Source organism: Vanessa cardui, chromosome 16 (assembly GCF_905220365.1).
Source record: "Vanessa cardui chromosome 16, ilVanCard2.1, whole genome shotgun sequence".
Classification (NCBI taxonomy): Eukaryota; Metazoa; Arthropoda; class Insecta; order Lepidoptera; family Nymphalidae; genus Vanessa; species Vanessa cardui.
Genome location: NC_061138.1, coordinates 9,111,509 through 9,136,591, shown reverse-complemented (window position 1 = coordinate 9,136,591; position 25,083 = coordinate 9,111,509). Strand labels below are relative to the sequence as shown.

Below are 25,083 nucleotides of genomic sequence, written 5' to 3'. Positions count from 1 at the left end.
CTTTTAAGCTTTCGTCTTGACTTAAAATCAGTATATATATATATATATATATGCAATCGTGTATTTAGAAATAGCAAATTAAATGAAGTAAATAGAAGTAAAAAATAATTAAAAAAAAAAACGTCATTTTACCGCTTAGAACGTACTATTGTTATCCTTTATTAACCGAACACATTAGAAAGAAGCATACTTAGGAATGGAATTCATCTGATATTAAATTCTATTAAACAATTATTATTATTTTCATAAGAGTTGTTGAAGTATATTCAATTAGCGAGATACGATTAACCAGTTTATAATTTTATAACACTTAAATAATTTTCTAAACCGAAACTTGCTTTATATATTAAAATAAGAGAGATAACAATTTAATAAAATAATTAGTGCACGGAGATTAAAACTGATTTGGAATGCGTGAGGTATCGTTATTCATCAAGCTGTTACAGAATTTTGATACTTAACAATTTTCTCTTTTGGTAATTGCCTGTGACGGTTGGATGCTATCAAAATGTGATGCGTGCGTGATACTCATTCTATTTGTTTTATTATAAAATACTATTACCGAGAATATTATAAATCTAAGCGACTTGTCAAACAATTTGAATGACCGTTAGAAAGTATAATTTGTTATATTTTTCAGTGTTATATCACACAATGCAACTCATACCGCTTGACGTTTTAAGATGTACTCTTGAATGTAATTATATCTGATGTAATAAATTATGACTTAAAGTATTCCATTTCCAAACCGGAAGGAAATTAGTTCAATTAATCTTTAAACAAGCAATGTCTGTTTGGGTCAAATCTAGCAAGCTGTGTTAGACCACTTCCTCTTCTACGGAGTTAATATTTTGAATGTCGATTAAATTCCGATCACAATTTCCAATGTCCAGGATTGGTCCAAACATTGGAATTCCTTTTCGGGTAACCAAGTAGGTATTTCGTTTTTTAAAAATATTGTTGATTTTTCTTTTTTTAATTTGCGCTTACGGTTCAATATAAGAACATTGTCATCGCGTGTCACACACCTTCGCTTGTTGAACAATAGAATGGACACTATAAAATACCCATGCGTACGCATTGTTACGCTGTCCCGCGGTTACTATAAAAGAACCTCGGATTGAAAAATAAAAACTATAGTCGAAAATAAAAACTACAAAACTTTATTTTATATACGTATAAGATAAAATAAACTGATATACATTATAATACGAAATGTATTCCTTTTTGTAATTAGAATTCGAAATATATTTTTTTTATCTGTTTTATTATCCATTAAATAAATGTTATTTTTAATATGTTTCGTCATACTTTTTTGTAATTGGAGCGTGAACTATAAGGTCGAATGAAAAATAAAAACGAAAATAAATTCCAACAGGTAATACCAATTGTTGTTTAGATATGTATCAGGGCCTTCTTTTCATAAAATATTTTTATATTCAGAAACAAACAATTGGGAAGTAACAAAGAATTCTGAGTATTTACTATTTATATATAAAATATACATGCAAAAGTTAATTTTTTTTTCCAAAACTGGGTTTCGAAAAATGTTATATCGACAATTATGATTAAGGTAACCAAATAACTCGTCCAGCGTTTAGCATAAAAACCGGGTCGGCATTAGAAATTCGCATCCCGAATTTGATGATAGTAGGGGTGGTTTCTTAAAAGGGTTGTTCCCCTCTCTCGAAATTTACCACTCCCAACCCGCGGAAACCCATAGTTTTTTTTTAATGTGCGTTTAAAGTTACGTGTAACGGATCGATATTTTACATTATAATTATCCTAAAATCATTATTTTTATGTTTATTAGCTTTTTTCTGTATTATATTTTAACAAATACTATATTAATTTATAGTAAAAAAAACATGTAAAAGTTTAATTTAATTTTGTAGTGAAGCGATTCTTTTGTAAAGAAAATAATAATCACCCAGAAGATTTTACGAACATGATAATAGAATACAATATAACATAAAATATAAAAAAGATCCATTTATCGCATTATTAAATTTAGTCAAGTATATATACAGATAAATGGTTCTTATAAATTTCTAAAATATACCTATTGTTGTTTCTATTTTTCACCCAAAATTAATAGCTGTGACTGTGACAGGAGTGGCGAAGCCACTCCGGCAACAAAAATAGTAGATAGCTATAGTAGCTAAGGATAGGTTAGGTTAGGTTAGATTTTATGACCAAACGCTGCGCAAGCCGAGCGAGCGAAGCGAGCGTGCCGCGGCAGCGGCCGGCGCAGCGCCAGAAATCACATTGTATACCAATAATTGGAATTTTATATCTCTCCCCTTCCAAAATTTTACTAACAGTACGAATTTTATAAAAAAAAAACTAATGATTTCCGCGCGGGGGGAGTGGTGGTGTAGGTACTACACCACCCCCCCTTACCCCCCACCCCTTCCCCAACCTTAAATTCGGGATGCGAATTTCTAATGCAATCCCTAAAAACCAATGCTATCCATTATCTCTTTATAGCCATGGTCACAGTTATCCTTATTCACATATTGTATGAATAAATTATATATTACCTGTAGGGCCGCTTTCTGTAATGCATGTGGATATTTTTTCGCTCCAGCTTTACAAATAAATGGAACTTATAATGACTTATATCTGTGATCCGGTTTAGTGGTACAGAACACGGGGAATATTTTAATCGTCTACATCACTAATTGTATATCAAAACACGAGAATTAACTTTATCGGAAATGCACAGCACTTTAAAAAAAAATATCATCGGTATTCGATTTTTGAATTTGGTTTAACGCGCGAACTGCAGAATGTGCGAGCGGTCGCGATGGACTGACGCATCACGGCATCAACAAACGCAATGGTGGGCAGGCTACATGGCAAGGCATGAATTATCCACAATGGTTGACTGCGAAACACTGGCCGTTATTAAATTACTAAGCAGTCCGCGGCGGATGGACGCAGGTTGTTCATGTTACGACTATGTCCGCGAATTGCTAGATCGGCGCACAACGACGTTGTATATATAACTGTCTTGCGTGTCATTTTTGTGAGGTTTTTGTTTTAATTTTAGGCGGTAGATTTAAATTTATCAATGACGTAATGACGTTATTTTCCTTCGATGTATCAAAAAAAGTATTGTTTTTCGTTTAGTCTCTTATAAATACAATATTATAACAATGACAAACAGATGAAATAATCGATGAAAATTAATATTGTTTGAAGTATAAAATAGAAAAATTCTTTTATCTCAACGTTAATGTTTAAAAAAATTATTAATCTTTTTCCTTAGTTTTTCGCGATTTTATCGCGACAAATATATGGTTCGCAATACATCATTACAAGCTGTCGTTAGCAGTACTTGTCAGTTGTCATAAAAGCGCACTAGGCCGTTATCCAACCGCTCAAGTTAAATGATAATAGCCTTTGTTTTTATTGAATTAGAAACGTATTTTATTCAGAGCGTCTCACAAAGGTATCGGGGTGGAACATCGGCTACTTTCTTGAGGCGAATCCGCCACTTCACATGCTGCTATACGAAACAAAAATTATTTATTAGATCTGACAGTATTTTAATATAATTAGGTATAATTTATTTCTATTTCTACCTTTCGGGCCTGAAATCAATTAAATTAAATCATTTTGTCAGATCACGTGAATCTAGAATTCAAATTCGATGAAACTCACTCAGTTTTCACGCTTGTAAATGAAGACTGTAAATGAAAACACTTCCATAACCTACATAAGTCGGATGAAATTCTGCCACATCTGATGTATAACAGCTTTCAGCTTATGCAAAACGTCACTTAGAAGTAGGATCGATGTCTTAATAAAGAACATACTAACAATCACAATCGCATTTAAAATAATAATAAGAGATTTAAAATTATTTTGAACAATAAAGATTTAATTTGCAATTACTAAAAATATATCAAATTTTTTCCTTGACTTGTAACAGAATAGTTACAAGGTGTAACTGATTAACATACAAGTAGATGTGTATCTAGTCAGTAAAAAATGTGTAGCTAAGGTCAAAAATCAAAAGAGTAGCAGATATTATAGACACATCAAAATAATAAGGCTACATTTTCAATGTTTTATATGAACGCGTATTAATGCTGTTACTTAGATAGGAGGGAAGTGTTTAAAAACGGAAATAATTTGCGCCGTATTGTGGGTCAGACGAAACAGTCGTTTTTAGAGACTTTAACCGCAATTACGAATTGACCGATTATGCAACAATAACATTATTTCGATTGTGGAACGTAAATCGTTGTGTGTTGAGCAAACACGAGACACTGGACACAAGGACAGCTAACTTGGATTGCAGCTGCATTACCAAATTTTATAATTTCGCTTAACCTATTCGATTTAAAAACATATTATTTGTATTGTCTACATGTTAGTAACGTTTATTTTATTTGGTATTTTTGGAACGTAGAATTTATTTTAGGCGGATTACAATAGAGTAAACTAGAAGTCTACGAGTATACCTAAGAAAAATGCATTATGCCACCCGTCCCAGTGATCTTTTCCTCTCATTCTATCGTAAGCGGTTTTATACTTTTCTTGCTATCTACATATTGTCCAACGTTATTAATTTATTTTATTGCTATTTAATCTATACTATAATATGTCTGATTGTAATACTAAAATAACCGCTTTTTACTAAATGCATATGTATGTACATGGCATATATACCAAAATAACATTTTAAATTTTTGTCTGTTAACCTGTCTGTTTGCTCTAGCTAATTTCTGGAATGGCTGGACAGATAGTGACGGGACTTTCAATGGCAGATAACTGACATAATAAGGAGTATCTTAGGCTACAACAATTACTATTTTCTTAAATTCAACACAGTTAGTACTTAATATATATCAAAGGCAACGGTATTCCAATCAGGTGTCCCACGACAACTCACTTTTGTTTTAATCTATATTGTATTGAGAATTTCTTGCATTGATAAAAATACATTTCATATTAAAAAGACTCATTGATGAGATGTAGCGTTTTGATACTTTAATGATGTTACACATACTATGAACTTGGTTTACCACATAAATTGGTCTCATAGTGATTTGAGCTCAACGCACCACTGCCCACACTAACAACAACCCAATTAACGCCCCGTATTTATAGTAAAACGTCTTCTACTGGCTGCGTAGTTTTTTGTTTTTAATAAAAAAAAACTACCGAATCAAATCTAATAAAAATTTAATTAGGAGTTTGAATAGTATAGCATCCAACAGGATTTATGTTTCAAAATAGCGTATTCCGTACGTCAGTTTTCATCATTCCACGAGTGAGATGGAAGTTAAATCATACCGAAGAGCACTGTTCAACAGCACAGAAGTAAGATAGACTGCGAGGTAAGTTGTTACTAGTATCACGCACAATGTGTGTAAGTAGGTACTGGTTAGCCAGATGTTCGACGCTTCTGCCTGAAGTCCAACATAATATTAGATATACCGAATATAGGCAGAATAGTATTTTTTTTTCATATATTGCAACATTATTTAAATTTAATATTTATTTGAAAATCTGTTATTGTAATATATTATTTCTCTTATACCACTAGTTTTCGAGATCGCGTCAAAGAAAAATGATTGTAAACTGTGATGGACGTGCAATATTTTAAGAATTAACCCTTATTATAAATTAATTATTAATAACAGGATTTTGTGAGGGTTCTGTTTTTATTAGTGAAATTTTAAATGGTTTAGCAACATACCTTGTTTCTGCTCAATCACAATCAATTATTATATGACAACAAGTCGTTTTACGTACACATTTTAAACAGCAAATACAGTGACGAATATTTTAATTAAATTTGCACCTATAAGCGCTATGTACGAAATAAGCGCTGTGTTCGTTTAATTAAAATCATGCTCCATCACCGAGTTACTATTGTCTAGTCGTAAGAAAGACGCAAAAACTTATTAGCGGATCGCGTGAAAATGGCCTTAAAACGGATATAATAGACTTTTTACAACGTTCTGCTTGAAGACACAAGCGTTCATTAGTATGTGTAAGTTATCAATCGAATTATGGTGTATGATTGATTATTTTGTTAACAAGGCTGCGCTTAATATTAAGTCAATGTTATGTGGATTGGTCTAGAGAAATATAATTTAACTTACAAACAGACAGGGATCGCAAACTTTTATTCTAATTATTTAAGGGTGCAACGAGGAAAAATGCCATTTTTTTCCACAGTTTACAACAATTGTAATTCTTTTTTTTTTACTTACTTAATTTTCAAACTTTTATGAATGTTTTTATCTATCATTCTGCTGACCACAGATTGAGTACCACTGATGGTTATGAACGAAAAGGATGGAGAACGATTGCTGTTTAATAGCCTTGACTAAATACTAATGAGACGACTCTTCATCTTAATAAAAAGAAAATGAGTAGGTAATAGACAATTTTATTATTATTTTTGTATATGTCTTTTTTTTAACTTTACATCCAATTAATAAACACGCCTGTAGTATGAATCACGTTAATGAATGGACGTGGAATCCGAATCCGAAGTTCGTGATGTGAACTGACTCATTGATAATCTCGGCAGTGATCATGATTGCGACCTGCAATTCACTGGCCCACCGAGCAAAGGTCGAACATTGGAACTCATTATATGTTCCAAATTATTACGCACTTTGTTTGCTAATTTCGGTACAATATAGGGCACAAGAGAAGAGTGAACTATACCATTGTTTAAGTGCAATTAGAATCAGATAAATATATATTATGCTTTATTATTTTTGTATAGCCTTATTAGTAGGTATCATTAGATAACTTATTTTCGTACATATTCTAAAATTCAATTTTAGGGACGTATTGACGTTTAATAATGTATTTATTATTATATAATAAGTGTATGATTGTTAATATATGTATCTTAATATCTAATACAGGTACTGCTAAGCTAGCTACAAGTAAGTAACCGAAAATAAATCATATAGGTTAAAGTTTCATTTTAAATACACCACCCTTTTAACACAAAAATAAAATTAATTAAAAAACAATGTTATAAAAATATCCGTGATACAAAGGTGCATGCAAAAAATTTATATGTAATTAATATCCAAGCTATAAAGGAGATGCATGCAAAAAAAAACAAAACCGAGCTTACTGTCGCATGGAGCCCCATCGTCGATGCGGCAGGTTTTCTTGGTGGCTACGAAAGATAACACAAAAAAAAATGATAAGCGAACAAAAAGAATAGAGCAGAAATACACACAAAACTAAACAAACAAGGCAACTAGCTATAAAAGTAACTATTACTAAGATTACTAGTTTAGAGGCAATTTTATGTCTCCGATAAAACGATGACCACACTTTAGAGAAGGAATTAACTCAATTATAAGTATGGAAATAATAAATTATTGTTTCATTGCTTTTGAATAGTACAGTGCAGTACAGTAATATAATGAGAAAGCTAGAAAGAGACACCTTCTACTGTTAATACAGTAGGTATATCTCTGTCACACATTACAAACAATATTTACCTACTGCGATGCTTGGAATTACTGAGTCTCATTGCTTTCAGTAATTATTTTTGTGAGAGCATATAATTGCCTTTACTTATAATTTTCTCGTATAAATAACAAAGCAGATAGCCGGTAATTAAAAAACTAGTTTTATATTGAAAATTAATAGAAACTATGTACTACCCATTATTAGACTATTGTAATTGATTGATATATTCTTAAATACATCTAAATATTATATAATAACCATAGGTAATTACGATTATTATAGTTTTATAAATATATATAATGTTAAAATTAATTTATACCTTGACTTATTTTTTATTATTTGTCATTATTTTTTAGAAATATTTTTTTCATCAAGATTATGTTTTAAGTATCCTCAAATGATTAGCAATTAAAATTATGGAAACCATCATTTTTTTTAAATAATATTGCTTTTCGTCAGATTATCTGATTAGTATATTTATAATTAGAATAGAAATGAATATGAAGGCAATAAATTAAAGCTTTGATATTCTCCAAAAGAAATCAGCCAAGTTTCATCTTAGCCGATTTTCATTGAAAATGAATTCATCAAAATAATAAAACAGTACCGTTAGGGAAGAGATATAAACAAATGTCAAAAGTACCAAATAATTGTAAAGGTACGAGTTTCAGAATTTGTTAATGATTTTTTGTTAAAGCTACCAAACCGTTAAAAAAGTTTATTAATCTAGAGGAAACGAAATGTTTTCATAAAAAAAACAGAATAAATACCACAGTCTACAAAAATCAGTATATCAGATATAAAAATGAATTAATTTTAATAGCTGAAAATCACAGATTCGATCCTGACTAAAGCTAATGTTGTAATAAAAAATTCAAGCATTATCCTACGCTAGAATAAAGATGAAAATAGCATTATTAGTAATTCTTTGAAAACAGACATAAAGACGACGGCAGCGCCGCTCGTTATGTAAATAATTATTTCTATACCTGGGTGGTGTCCGCCTAAGACTGGTTCTCGTCCAGGAATGCCGATTTAAATGATTTCCTGGACTCCTGGAGCCATTTTCTAATCTGTTGGCAAGTAAATATATTATTAGTATGACATTGATTTACCACGAAGTACAGTGTTATTGCCCGCGACTTCGTTCGCGTGGACTTCAGGTTCGTCCCGTCTAGTCTAGTAATCGCTTAAAATCGCTTCGTAAATAAGCCATTATTTCTCGTACAAAGTAAAGGATAATAAATGGTTATTGTGGGTTATTCCTAAGAGATAAACATATACCATCACGGACTTTTTTGTAGACCTTTTTAAGTTGTACAATACTGTAGTACATTGTTTTGATCTATCTTGTAGAATTCAATGAGCGTTTGCAATGTAAGCGCAAAAAATGTGTTTTTTTACGACCTCACATTAGAAACCTCAAAAATTGTAGCCTATGTGTTATTCTGATGTATAAGCTATATTGTGGTAAAGTTTCATTCAAATCCATTCAGTAGTTTTTACGTGAAAGAGTAACAAACATCCACACATACAAACTTTCGCCTTTATAATAGTAGTAGGATTATTATGTATTTTGAAATAATTTATTTTATAACTACAAAATTCTCGTAGACAAATAGAGAATTTCGTACATAAATTTTGAAATTGTTAATCATTTATAAACGTCCATTGCTTTTACATAATAATGCCTTAAGGTTTGGCTTAAAACTAAACTTAAAACCCCACATCATAAATCAAATCATCGGTTGTACGCTTAGTTGTAAATTATTAATAATTATTGTAATTTATTGATTATATTATCAAAATATACAAAGCCGATTAGACAAAAGGCAGATGGGGCGCACGGAAAATTAATAGTGAAGTAAAAAAGCGAATACATCCGCTTTAGCTTCTCTGTAATATTCTGCGTATTCCACCTAACAGTTGTATTTATTATTATTACTCCTATTAAGCAATTTTCTCAACAATCTATAAATTTCCCACTGATGGACTAAGGTCTCCTCTGCTATTAAGGAGAGGGTTTGGAACATATTCCACCACGCTGTTGCATGTGGCAGAATTTCGATGAAATTAGACACATGCAGGTTTCCTCGCGATGTTTTCCTTCACCGCCGAGAACGAAAGAATTTATGTATATGTATTAAAAAATAAGCACATATGTATATAGTGGTGCTTGTCTGGATTTGAACCCGAAATCATCGGTTAAGATGCATGCGTTCTAACCACTGGGCCATCTAAGCCGCTTATTGTTGGGATTTTGTCAAAGTTTTTCCCTCTTTTATTCACGTGCTAATAGATATAGTTTTGTTACATGTTTATATGTAGTTTAAACAAAGACATAGTGAGATTGAAAATGCACATGTGTGACATTTCATTCTCCAGCGATCTTCTTTGTTTTGTCACACAATACAAGTCTTGTAGTCTAAAACTATTATTATTAGTACAGGTTGAGGGAAGACTTGTGTTTACAAGCACGTAAAACGCTCGGAACGCGTTTATGAGGGCGTTGGCCGTTTGTTTTTTATTTTCTTTTTGTAACGACATTATTTGTTAGTAGTTTGTTCTTACATCAATACTTGAAAGGGAGTTAATGATATTATTAACTTTCAGTATGCACCTCGTAATTATATATATTATATTGTTATAAATGTGAAAGTAACTCTGTCTGTCGCTCTTTCACTACTAAACCGCTGAACCGATTTTGATAATATTTGGTATGAAGCAAACTTGAACTTCAAGAAAGGTTCTAAGCTATTTTTTTTGCCTAACACATCACAAACAACCCCCTTAACGCGAGCGAAGCTGTGGGCATCTAAGTAATATGAACTACATAAATATTTGGTATATACATTTTGGTTGCATTTTCAAAGTCTTTTTTTCATAGGAGTCGAATCATGTGTATGTATGTATCAAATGTAAATGTATATTATTCGCATATGTTTCGGTAGATTTGGCTTCAGTCGAGTGTACTTACAGTACATTTCAATGGCAGGAGCAGAAAAGATAAACAAACCTTCGGTTAGTCCTTGCGGTTTGTTAATTGCTCTGCTATATATGCACTTCAAACAGTTCTTGATTAATACATCCTTATTTATAATAACTACTATAACACTTTATTACTAAGACAAACGTTTATTTTCGATATCATAAGATCCAATAATAATTTCGACCCCTTTCGCCTTTTTTAAAATTAAATTTCAAAGAGCTCAGAATGAATAACATAGATAATTTAGATGTCGACGAATTGTGTAATATTAATTATATTAATATAACACAGGGGCCATCTGAAAATCAGTGCTGTGGATTAGCAGAGCTTATACTGAGATGAACCCCTTGCTACCTACACTGTGTTCTTTAAATGTAATTATTTTCTTGTGTGTAATCTATGTAATGTATGTGTGTAGCAAAATAAATGGTTTAAATTCAAGGCCAAATTTGTTTATTTGTCTGTCGTGTGCTATTGAAATCGACTGTATGTTACGCTATAAAATAGTGTACTTAATAATAATACATAACACTCTATTTTGACAACAGAAATTTTTAAAATGAAACAATATTTAATACGAATCTAGTTCGTATTATATGAATTATTTAAAAAAAAAGTATTAGAGGGTACACTATTTTATAGAGATAAATATAATAGAGATAAATTCTGCCGTTGTCATTGAATTCTATGTCAAAATATATTTAAATAAATGTAATTTTTAACATATGATGTTTGTAATAGTGTAATTTACGTGTTTGCCGCTGGAGTTTCTCCATCAGCTTCCCCATAACATTCGAAGTTCTCAGCATCGGATATGGAGTTACCGGGACTGGAGTCAGCAGTGGTGACTGACTGACTTCCGGATTCGGTGCCATTCTGAAAAATAAATAAAGAAAGTGCATTTTATTATGAGACAATATAATGAAATTACTATTTTTCAATAGGCAAAAGTATTGATACTACTACTTATTATTTTATTTAAAAAAAAAACCTTTAGGTTTAACCTTTTGCTTGGTGGTAGGGCTAGATGCAAGCCCGTCTCGGTAGGTACCACCCACTCCTCAGTTATTCTACCGCCAATCAAATCAACAGTACTCAGTATTGTTGTGTTCCGGTTTGAAGGGTGAATGAGCCAGTGTAACTACAGGCACATGGGGCATAATATCTTAGTTCCTAAGGTTAGTGGCGCATTGACGATGTAAGGAATAGTTAATATTTCTTAAAGCGTCATTGTCTATGGGTAATGGTGACCACCTACCATCAGGTGGCCCATATGCTCGTCCGCCAACCTATACCATAAAATAAATAATAATTAAGAAGGCAACAACCCGTAGATGTACCATAGCGGGACAAAGATATTCTCGTATATCTTTAGGAGGTGATTATCGTATTATATCTAAGAACTTAATTCCGTAAATGCAAGTTTCCGTACGACGTTTACTTTTACTTCCGAGCACGGGATATATATTAAACTCTAATTAAACTTAATCGAGCTTGACTGAATGTAATGTAGAATATATAAATTTGCTATCTTCGATTCGTATCTATCAATGTTAGCTACGAGGTTTTCTATTTTAATAAATAAAGGAAATACGATTAGTATTCGGATAACAAAATATTTATTTATTATTTTTAACTACGCTATATAAGTCGTTTATTTCATTACATTTAAACCATATTGAACTTCAATTCACGGTCATGAACTTAATTAGAAAATCTGTTGCTCGGTTAGAGTTTTTATGAAAAATTCTTGAGCTAGCTGTAAAGTAACTAATGCTTATTCGTTCACGTTTATTTTTAATTACTTCTTATTTCAATCATATTAGTATTTTTTTTAAATCCACATTATCTTATAAAACAGAATAAAACTCACGACACTAAAAGACTATCACCGTTAAAATTATGTTTTATGTATGTGTTTTGTAATTAGATAAAATACCTAATAAATATAAGATATGTTGTGGTAGGATCGGAAAGAAAAAAATATCGTTAATATATCAAAGATAGTTTAGTCCCTTTTTTAAGGAATAAATAACGGTCCGCACGTACACCAGTACGGGCAAATAATTTTAATGAATACTAAATCTATTCACTTAAAAAAACCGGATTCAAATTGCAGCGGCAACTTCCGGATTTAATTCAATGTCAAATCATCCTCATAAAAATGATAAAAATGTGTCTTGATAGATCAAAGACACACTTTTATCAGTTCTGTGACATACACACGTGAATACATATAATACGATATAACGTGAATGACAAGAATTATATATGTACGTTAAGGTAAGTTACCTGTAATTTTCTAGGCATGTTTCCTGGTGAGGATCTAGGTGACTTGGTCCTCTGAAACACGCTAGGCGCCATCATGACCGCCTCAGGCAACGTGGATTCTGAAAATTACAACATAATTATTAGATAAAATATATAGTACTTTAACACTTTCGTAATTTTAACACAAATATTAACGATAGATTCAGATGGACAGCCTTAGGTCAGGAATACCTTTTTTGTGCTATTACGAATTACAGCACGACTCAAACGAAAGCAAGTGGAAGATTATGAGGAATAAATCAATTTATTGTTGTGTGTTTTTATTTATACGTGTGTGTATGAAATTTCATAATCTTAAAAGTTTTGAAAACAATATTTTAGCTCATTTATAAAACAAGATTATCAGAATATTTAATACTAGTATAATGTCTGCATTTATCATACGTTTAATACCAGTTGCGTATTTTTATCAGTGTTGAACTGATTTAAACAATTATGTTCAATGATATCTGATAAGCAATCTTTTTACTTTTTATCGCATATATTAATAAGAGTTTACGCAAATGTATTTTTCAAATAGCAATAATAACTTTATCAAGATGTTATTTTAGTATTTGTTTTAAGTTACTAAGGATAATAATTCCAAATACAACATAATTTTCTACAAGATATCGTTTTGATAGAAATTATTTATGTATTTTTTTAGCAGAACATGACGCAATATATGACTATTTAGTGTGACCTACCCAGACGGTCTGTGCAAGTCCACCTGGGTGCAAGCCGAGCCTATCTAATCCTAGCCTCGCGCAAACGAACCGGCGCAAACCGGATAGGTTACATAGATAGTACACGCACATCACATATTCTACCATACACCAATACTTGAATTGTTGTATAAGAATACCAGTCTTACTACAGACACATGGGAAATAACATCTTAATTTCCAAGGCTGATGTTGTATTGGTGACGTTGGGTATAGTAAATATTTCTTAGAGCGTCAATATCTATGAGCGATTTGCCTAAGTACCTTCAGGTGACCCATTCGCTCATCCATGTATATACTTCATATAAAGGCCAAATTATTTTATCTAACTGGTGGACGAGAAAAATATTTTATTATGAATACAACGCCTACATTATAAATACAAATGGTTTGGCTGTTTGTTGTACGTGGCATTCTTACAGCTGGACAAATTCAAATGACATGTGGATGTTAAAGTCGATTATGTAAAAAAGACATAGATATATTAGGTTTTTTGTTTCTATGGGGTATCAACTAAAAATATACAGCATGATATTAGTATAAACTTTAAATCAAGTGATTACAAAGTCGTATATCAAAATTAATAAAAATTTACAAGTAATACACGTCTGTCGCTTAATTAATTACCTAATTACCCTTCCTTATAAGTCTACAGGAGTTGAAAGAAATCAACGCAGCATTCCAGCAAGACTTTTACAACCAGATAATGTTTCCCTTATAATTATATAACAACTAATTAGAGTCATTACATATAACGGTTAACGTGAAGATTTATCGGATGCAGTCTTGCACACGTCTTTATAAAGGGCAATTAGAAGATATAATTCCCACATGCTTGTTATGAATTATATTTCTATGGAATAGAAATACTGTGCTAGTTTGACAGTTTATATTCATTAAATAAGATTCGTATAAAAAATATATATGAATAGAAAAGTGACGAATAATCTTTCTCAAGGAGACCATCATTTTATTTTTAACAGTTTGAATAATTTTTATGTCATATGATATATGATGTAAAAATATTAAATAAAGTCACAATAACATTGCAGAGAAGCCTTAGATGTCGGTGGTGTAATTCCCGTTTGCCATTAGGCTCGTAGATATTTTTCGGTCTGGTAGTTGTCCTCGTGACTCACAGATCTAATTAATTAATAAAATAATCGCTTCTAAATCCAATGTATTACTTTTACGCTTGTTATATTTAATAATACATAATTCCAGACATATGTCCAAAAAGACGAAAAGACAAAATAAAAAACAATATAAAAATAAAAATTGCCGTTACTAATAACATTAAACTGTTTATAATAAGTATTGTACAGTCAGAGTAAGAAAACTTTAGTCAATTTTCAAATTCATTCCTTTATCAAGTCTAAATTCTTAGTACCTTTTGAATCTAAACATCAAATCTCAATCGGTAAATCAGATTATCGCTCATACTGAGCACACGAAAATAGATCTTAAGGTGACGAACCTTTTCGTACCCGGACTGTACAAGTTAATAGGGCGTACTGTTGTTAAAGATGCGTACCATAAAGCACTTTGTTGAATATCCGGCAGCAGTATAGGAACAGTCGCGCGAGCACAAGCAGCGCGCGCCACCACGTTTCTATCAGGCGGGAAGCATCAAGCGCGTCACTTTTTAGCACGATCACAAACTCCGACATATAAGTCAACATTGAGGATATTGTTACAGTGCATTCGTATTACTGATTTTCGCAATCTCTTATTTAATCTCTCTTATCAGTTATTTTGCAAAAGTATTTTAAACCACAACCTATTATTCTGAAATTTCGCACGTTTTGGAGCTAGTGTTAATACAATATACCGTTATTTATTTAAAATTTCCGCCAAATGAAAAATTAGTTTTGAAAATATTATAATTATTTTCTCGTAACGTAATATTCACATGTAACGTGACGTGTTTTAATAGCAATTACGGTATAATTGAGTAATTATTTTGGACATTTTTATTATTATCATCTGTTATGAAGTATTATTTTATGATCTTTTATTTTATGATTGTATTTTTTGTTCTTTATATTTAAACATATTTTATTAGTTTTTATACGATATTAAGAGGCTGAAAAACTTGTTTCATAAGTCATAGTATCTCATATCAGTTTGGTTTATTGTAAATTTAACTCAGAGAATCTGATAAGGAAGTATGTTATCAGGTCTCACGGTAAACTGTGCGACTGGTACAGCCGTCGCGAATATAATCAATGCATTTTCACTGTTTTTTGTTACATTAGACAAATATCGGCTTCGTTATTTACGAAACAAAATCGATCGAGAATTTATTAAAGGGAATAAACGCGTGCTAGCGACGTGATATAAACGATGTTTTCAGAGCTTTTTAATTTGTTAGGTACCTACTTTATATCAAGCATGGGATTTTTTCAAGTAAAATTTTACACTAACGACATGCAATATGCAACGTAAATTTTATTCATAGATATTTTATGAACAGTATGCGAATGAAAACAGTAATTGACTTAATTTTGTATTAAATAATTTTAATAATATGCTACAGTGTAGTGTTATTTTATAATTAAGTAATTAGTTTTTTACGGAGGTTAAGAGCATAATAACGGCATCGAAAGTCATGATCACGTCACTTTCGTTTGAAAAATTGCATTAAAATAAAATAATTGTTTGACAAACTGTTTTCACACATTACAGAGCGTCAGCTTCACGCTCTCTGCACAGGTATCTTAAGAAATATCACATTGCATCGTCGCCCCACTTTGCTTGATTGGACAAAGACGCCACTACGGTATTATTAGAGCTGATTCTGTTATACGCAACGTCTAAACTTATTTGGTCTAAATTACATGCTATCCTTTTTATGCATATATTGATTCCACATATGAAAAAGAGATAGAAATATTTGGTGCCCATATATAATGGCACTAATTTTGAATCCTGTAATATACGGAAAATGGATTCAAAAGTCGAATAGATATTGTTTTTTTTTATTTTTATTTTAGTATGGCATTTCAATAATTGATTGATTCTTGTTGCGTGTTCTATCCACACAAATACATATTTAGATATTTATTGACAGCTGTTCTCATTTCTTATTGAAAATCATTTAACCTATATATCTAGCTATTATTACAATTGACAAGGCAAGCAAAATATCTTACAATCTTTTATTAATTTATGTCTTGATAATAGATACGTATAAACAAATTTTTTGATTGTAAATTGACGTATTTAAAAGTATGGTCGATTATAATAAACGCATTTATTTATTATTAATATTGTTTATTGATTGCATCGTATTAGTTAATGCAGTAGGTACTCGTTGACTTCCAGGCAGGATACATACATACCGTATTTAACTAACATGACTTTGTATTTCTAAATATTAAAAGAATAACTACTGATTTTGCTGCCGGTTATTCTTGGTAGAATCTTCATTCCCAATTGGTTTTAGCTTCACTTAATTTAGTTTGATAAATGACGATTCAAAAGTTATTGTAAAAGCTTACTTGAATAACGTATATTTTGATTTTGAAATAACGTGGTTATGGTTACGATTGTGCTGATAATTGCTATAACATTGCTGAAAGTGGTAAGCTTAAGGTATGGTATTGATATATATTACTCGTTTTAAATAGAATATCATTACACACTGGTTCCAATATATCAGCAGTGATATTTAAAACATAAATCTTATGTTATAAACATGTGCATGTATGTTACAGGTATAAGTAATAATTAGTTTTATCAGTCAGGAACATAAAATATCGTGGCGGACGTATTTAATGATTTCCGCGCAACTGATTTGTAAAACCGCACGTCCTCATATATTGAAACATTATAAGTAAATAAACTAATAAGTTATTAGGCATTGCGTGTGTTGTGATCAAGTCGTATTAATTTAAGTACCAAAAGAGACATAAATTAGTTAATTATTAATTTTATAATTTGATCAATTAAAATTTATAAAGGAATTAATAGTTTGATCAAACAGTTTTATAGCCATGTGATATAGAAAATATAAGAATATATTATAATATAAAATATAAGTAATAATTATTACGTGACTTTATAATAATTTTCAGTCCAATCGTGACGGCGTAAAACACGTTTTATTTCTAATTAATGTAAATATATTTGTATAATATGCTTTTTATAATACTTTTGGGTTATACTTTTTATAGTCTTACATTATTATTTTTCAATTTTGATAAACTATCCAATATAACAATCATTTTTAGTAGATTATTAAAGAATAGTTTAAGATTAGCATGTGTCCGAATATTTGAGCTTTATGTATTGCAATAAATATTTAGATCACCTTTTGAAACTTTAGAATAGATTAATGGTGTACTTTCACTTCATATATTTTATAAAGGTACAACGTTTACACACGATATTCCTGGTTAAGTACTGGTATGCACATATTTGTATATTCAAGTTTCGATAAAACTATTCACAAACTTTCTTTCCGTCCACGTACATTGATGTGAACCTTTCTACTTATTTTAATTCACTGACATCAAAGACGATTATAAACAAAACACACACATATAAGTAATTCAAGTAAATACTTTTTTTAAAAGTCTCATTTTCGCGTATTTTTTTTTAATTTCTTAGTGACCAGCGTCGACGACTAACGGCCAGCGTTGACTGCCCTGCATCGCTCCGTTCTTATGCAACAGCTAATAACACGGTATTATCGATAAAATGCACTTAGAAAAAACTTATTGTTACCTATTACAAATAAACAGTAACAGGTTACAATTACATTGCTCGATATTACTTATAATTTTCAACATTAATTGATGAGTAAAGTATAATATAATACAATAGTAAAAGTATATTTATTGTATTTTTAAGGTTGTATTGCAATATTTATTGCATATTTATCGATACGGTTAACGTGATTATAAATGTAATGAAACAAACGCGTCGCATAGAAAGCTAATGTCGTTAAATCTCATCTAGCAAAAGTACAGGATGTTACATTATTATTAATAGGTATATAAAATAATAATAAAATTTTAATACGACTTGTTTGATGTCTACATTACTCTAAAGTATATAATAAAATAAAATGTTAACGTCGTCGGAAGAAATAAATCGGTACCAAAAATAAAGAATTTTTATCCCAAAATATATTATAATAATTTAATAAATGGTTTATTAAATGAATGGTTTAGTAAATTAGTCTCTTAAACAATATTTTCTTCAGTTAAGTAACGATATGAGCACAATAACATGTTATTTATCTGTTTCAAAAATACAGTAAATTTACTTTATACTGTCCGCATACTTTGATTATTTATATATTTAGATAGACTGTTAAAACTGAGAACGCGTCGAAAGAAATAGTAGCTAACAGTTGACCTCTAAGTAGGTAAAATCAAGTATATGTTTTTAAATTTTTACTCTTAATTTTTCTGCATATCTACTGGCTGGCGCTCTTTAAAATGAGACCGTTACCGATTTTTTTATATGCAGCTATCACTGCGACAGAAATTGCCTTAAGCTATTAATATATAAGATGACGTTTCAAGCGTACCAAGGCAAAAATGTTGCCCCATGTTCTAGTTCTTTTGTAGTGCGACATTGTGCATATATAATAATCAAAGCCTTAATCTGAGCTTCAAGCCTAGCCTTATGTGCAAGCCCATCGGGGTAGGTGTCATCTAGTCGTCATACATTCTATCGTCAACAAGCAAAACTATGTATTCGTGTTCTCCGTTTTGAAGGATGGGCCAGAGTAATTAAAGACTTTTCCTTGTCTTTGGTTATAGGATGGTCAATATATCTTACAGTGCCATAAAATACACACGATGGCGACCATAAGAGGGTAATTGGCCAGTCTGTGATACGAGTATTTATTTTCAATATATGTGATGAAAAAATTATAGATATTATTGATAACATAACTTTATTTTATACAAGCAGATCCACGTCTGAGATTGCGAAACATTAGATATTACAACATTATTCACAACTTATGAGCCACCTATTGTAATATCCGTTCTGTCACATACGCGCGTGTGTCGTTAACAACTGTAGAGTTTCAACTTAATTGGGTCAATGATGCATTTACACTATAATACGAAAAAAAAACAAAACATAATCTTGACTTGTATTACACATTATAAATGAATATATAATGCTAGACGCTTAGCAAAATTGTCAAGTGAAAATGGGGCAGGCCTCGTGGTTTGAATGACTGCTATCTTTAAATTATTTAATTATTATTTGAAAATTATTTAATGTACAGCCTATTCCAACGGAAAAATAGCGCGACAAACCATTGATTTACATATTTCATGTCAGTTGTTAATAAGTCAGCTATATTTTGCACAGCTACGAGTTTACGATTAATATATATTTATTTACGATGCTCAACTACTTATTTCCAATTTCATTTCATTTCCAAAATTTCAATTTTGGACGTGGCAGTTTCGTCAACGTTTAAAACACCATTTTGTCGCAAGATCAATCAAGCTCTCGAACAATGATATATCGTAAATTTTCTGTTAAATGTTGTTTATTTGACTTTTTCCTGCTATGGTTGTTGCATTAAAGTACACAACGATAGGGAGTACAGTACCCCTCGTCATTCAACCTGATTAGATGTACTGACGATCTGAAGAATAAAATAGGATGAAGTTGGATACACTGAGGGCACTTCAGAGTTTTATGTTTAGTACTGAACCTTAGAAGTTTGATGGATAGATGCATTGATGCATATCGTCATTTTAGATATAATATAAAATTATATTATTACGGTCTATGATAGTAGTTGCGACGGTGTTTTTCAATAAATATAAAAAGTAGTTATTAAAAGTAATTACACAAACGATATTCAATGATGTATTTCTGAAATTTATTTTGTTTTCTTTATTTTACAAGAACAATAAATCGAAACATCGTTTCTTCCGTTTCACTCAAGCGGGCGTCGTTTTTGCAACACGTTGCAAGTTGCCAATGCCATTCGAGAAATGAAATTTTACCAAATAGACCGAGAACACACGTTCACTCGTATTTGATTGGCCTTGGTGTATAATAACTATTTATTAAAAAAAACTACTTCTACTTGACCAATTTGATACCCTTTTATATTTATTATTTGAAAATGGAATTATATTTTTTTTTCAGTAGTACTTGATGTGAACTTATAAGAAAAAGAAGTATTCACAATTTTCATAATGTACTTTGCATGCATGTTAAATAAACGTATTTTTTACATAACAACCTTGTGCAAAAGATGATCTATGACAAAGGTTCTCATTATTATCTACTTATGTTTGAAATTATTTTGTTGTTACTTTCACTTTGTATATACACTTAACGTATATATTACATAAGCATTACTTTTTCAAACAACTACATTATTTCTTTAAATATTACATAAAAAATAAATTTGTTATAGTTCTCAGCAGAGGAGTTATCCAACTCGTTCCGTGGGTTTCGTAAAAGCCGGCAATTAGATTTTTTGCCTATAGCGAATTTGTCAATTCAGCCAACACCTAGAACCTTAACTTAACAGACCGTATGGCGGCTGGGAAGCATACAATCACCAATAGTATACCCGAGAGGCGTCAGTGAGTCACTCGGCTGCACAAGTAAATCCGCAAACTCTTTTCCTTGCAGTGTTACACAACACACTGCGGTGACTCCGAGTAATATAGGATAAAAGCAAACAAATGACGAATTATAAGATTAAAATTAAATGAGAAGGCTTCTTGTTTTCTATGTTATTTGTAAAGTATATGTAATAATTAATTGACTAGTCATTCCCTAAAATAGTTTTAAGGAGAAATTTCCTAGACGTACTTTCAGAGGGAGCATATAAAATGGAAAGTTAAAAAGCATGAAACGCCAGTGAAATGTATTGAGCGAGGTTAAAAGATAATAAAGGAACAATAAGTTTCAGCTCGACTGCGGGTGCGGCGATGGCATCGACCTCAGATTGCGCAATCCATTGCACTAATTCTTCGATCATTCGTCACATTGATTATTGCTAGAATTTATTACATTTTAATATAATTGTAATCTGATACGTCACGTGGACACGGCGAATGGTTTATTATTCATTAATATCATGATAGTTTAAAAAGAAGGCATGTCGCGTTCCCATATGAACTTCAATAAAATAGTATTCTATTTAAAAAGGAATACTTACCAAAATGTATCGTCCTCGAAATAAATTTCTTTAAGCTCGTTTATCTGTGGAAAGAAGAACAGAAACTATTAGAGGCGTCTCGCTGAATCGCTACGGTAATCGGTTATATTTGAGTACGGCCTAATAATTCGTGACGATTTGTAGGTCATGGAAGATCAGACCATATTTTCCTTTCTAAACTCCATAATGTTAACATTTTCAAATACATTATACTGTTAAGAGTTTAACAAAAAAGTATACTTAAAACAAAATACATTTCTTTAATTTATACGAGTAACGGTAGTCAGTAAGTAACATTTATTTATGTTGAGGTAATTGATGCGAATGAACAAAGGAAACTCATTTTTAAGACTTAAATACCACAACACAATTACATTTTCTCAACGCCTCACGCCTCACGCGGTTCTTTACTGTCAGGCTATTTTTATCAAATTATTTAACTTACTTTTTGCAATGCTTATTTTTATAACAGTATTTTAGTTTTCGAGATAACAATCGATTATAAAACTCGATCTTCTTTTTAGAAAACTAAATAAACATTAGCCAAAGGTAAATTTCACTAGTATCCGAATCAGACTCGATTTTAGTCACGTTCGAAATTTAAAAATCGATTGTACGAGACGAGTTCGAGCATAAAGACTTCTTTGTCGACGATCACGACAGAAACAAATACCTTATTTAACGTACGTAACTCGAATACGATTCGTAACGCAGTCTTTAGACATAGTTGCAAGTTCGATTACGAATTATTTGATTCGCATCGAATCCTTTAGTTATAGACAATCTCACATACATGTTTACGACTTGCATTAAAATTCATATCATGCCGAGATACGTGAATATCATTGTCAATTTCGTTCATGATTGTAAGTTGTTCACGGGAAATCCTTTAACGGTGTATAAAAAAAATATGAGCTTGGTGCTCAGGTACGAGTTTAAAATTAACCGTGTGGTATTTTAACACGTTTTTATCTATTCGTTCGTTTAACTAATTTCCCACGGATAGTTCCTAGTAGGTCTTCATGAGTCAATTAATAATTAAATATACGCTTTCCGATTGAAATTAAACATATATTAAAAAAAATGTAATGGAACAAATACCGTCTTAAAAACATAACAATATTGTCCGATATAGTCTTATATTATGAAGGAAGCCATGTGTTGTACCTTCAATATACAACCTCGTACGCACGTTGAAGATTATTGTCAATAAGTTCATCTACTACACTAAGCTTATGTAAAACGATTTAATTTTATGAATACATTTTTATATTAATTCAATAAATGTGTAATCTGGTTATTAGTGATTTTATATGGTCATTTTCGATTTCGCTCATAAAACCGCATTACTTTCTCCGTCTTCAAAAGTAGTTTGACTTAAAAATTTGTGTAAAGATATTACAGCGATTTGAATCAACTATATTTTTTTTAATAATAAATACTATTACTACTTATAGTTACTATATTATTATATTTTTAAAATATTGTTCGTGTGAAATGACTGATCTTAGATTATAATGGGACTGGGCTGACCTGTGCCTGGGCATTTGCCTCAAGACGTTAATTTAAAAAAAAAATAAACTACTATATTATTCTTCCAAGAGACTGAAACTATATCAATACTAAATTTCACCTATGTTTCATTATCTGGTTCAGCGGTTTAAGCCTGAAGAGAAATAAATGAAATGCCTGAATGATATAATAGGATTAATAGGACAGTGTTCTATATTACAACGTTAATATCCCCGTACCATAGTAATCTCTATAAAAACTATTCTGGTATGTAATGTCCGTTGTCGTACAGTAAATAATCCAGATGTAATCAGGGTTGCCAATAGACTGACCGTCTTAATATACTTTTATAACTGTATTCATTTTATCGTAATTTAACTTTAGAAACGAATTTATAGGATAAAACAATTTTGTTTAATTTAAAATAGATACATCGACAATTGAGCAGGTTAGTGGGCATTACATTGCTACTACGTTTTGTTTGGAATTAAAGATTATTTCACTTGTATCTGTAGTAACATATACCACACACCAATTGACAAATGTTTGATATAATAATTATTTGATTAATATATTTTTATGACAGCCCTAGTTGTAATGGTCGTTGAGTTAGTGTTACGCTCCACGTATTCGACACCAGTCACCACTACCGGGTAAAGATCGCTCTGATTCACAGGCGCGAGATACGAGAATGTCCTTAGAACAAGTGATAGAGAAATTACGTCCAATAAAGTAGTAAGCGGTTCGAAATACTCTCACTTAGAAAGCTTTTTAGACGGTCTAGACATTTCATTTTTATATTTTTTATTATACACATATTTTTATTTAATTTTTAACGGAATTTTAAACTAGTTAACTCAACCGATTGAGCTAAAATTCTTAGATCTAATTTTAGTTATATTAAATAGTGAAATTTGAGGCTTGGTTTATAAAATGTAATAAATATATATATTTTTAAACATTATGTATTTATTAATGTTCTTTTTAAAAAAGATAACTGAAATCACCAATATTTCATAATCATCAATAAGGACGAGAAAATTATACTAATTATATATGTACCTAGTAATTTTTATGTCATCTACCCATGCCACTACTACTATATTCTCTGTTCTGAGATAAAATCATTAATGAATTGCCTTATTTGTATTAAAGTTTAACTTATACTCGTGTTTAAGAACATACTTTTGAAATTTTAACTGTGAACGAATTAATCCACTAATTAACAAGACTGTAATTATTATTAATTATATAAACTAAAAATATAAATGGAAAATTTAACGCTGCAGATTTTCGACACTATAGAGCTCACTACAAAAAATATTGAAGATATTTATTTCAAATAACGAAAACACTGTAAAGGATGACATAGTTCTGTAAAGGAATTAAAATCGTGAAATTTCGAAATTGATATCGTCTAAAAATAAAAAAAGAACCGTATACTAATCTCTTATTAATATTATGATACATCAAAGACAAACTGATTCGAAATTAAAAAAAAAAACAAAGTTTGTTCTAATCAAGATTCCTGAACTGATAGGTAAGTTTTGATTATAATCGGCATGAGTAGGTAACGTTATCAGTTCTATTTTCAAAAAAGATTTTGACTTTCATTATCATTGGCTAAAAAGCTATACTTGTATTAACTATAAACTTCCATCACCTTATTTGGATAATCGTAAAGCATGACGGTTCAACGAGGATTAGTCACAGTCCTACCACGTAACCCCTGAGTCTAAGTTACTATGTCCAATTTATTACGGAACCATCTTTAAATAGAATGTTAGCTATTTATTAGGATTGCTTTAATTGCATTCGTTTTTCGGTCCAATTTTACAGATTGCGTTAAATCAATTTGAGATAGATTATCCTAATTAGTATCAATCGTTATTTAACTGTGATCATTGGTAAAA

At 30.8% G+C, this 25,083-nt stretch overlaps 1 protein-coding gene across 5 annotated transcripts in view; it reads right to left on the bottom strand.

Annotated features, from left to right (window-relative positions):
* The window catches only part of LOC124536059 (rab11 family-interacting protein 4A), a 79,917-nt gene that overhangs the window by 32,511 nt on the left and 22,323 nt on the right, over positions 1-25,083 (bottom strand). The window contains exons 2-6 of one of the 5 annotated variants that reach the window (XM_047112482.1): positions 21,659-21,702; positions 12,752-12,849; positions 11,211-11,335; positions 8,460-8,543; positions 7,124-7,168 (exon numbers count right to left, since the gene is read on the bottom strand). In XM_047112482.1, the coding sequence (XP_046968438.1) occupies positions 7,124-7,168; positions 8,460-8,543; positions 11,211-11,335; positions 12,752-12,826 (329 nt within the window). In that variant the 5' untranslated portion in view covers positions 12,827-12,849; positions 21,659-21,702. Of the gene's footprint in view, positions 1-7,123; positions 7,169-8,459; positions 8,544-11,210; positions 11,336-12,751; positions 12,850-15,028; positions 15,231-21,658; positions 21,703-25,083 lie in introns of those variants that run through there. The other 4 variants (XM_047112480.1, XM_047112479.1, XM_047112483.1 and 1 more) reach the window with 4 other exon arrangements.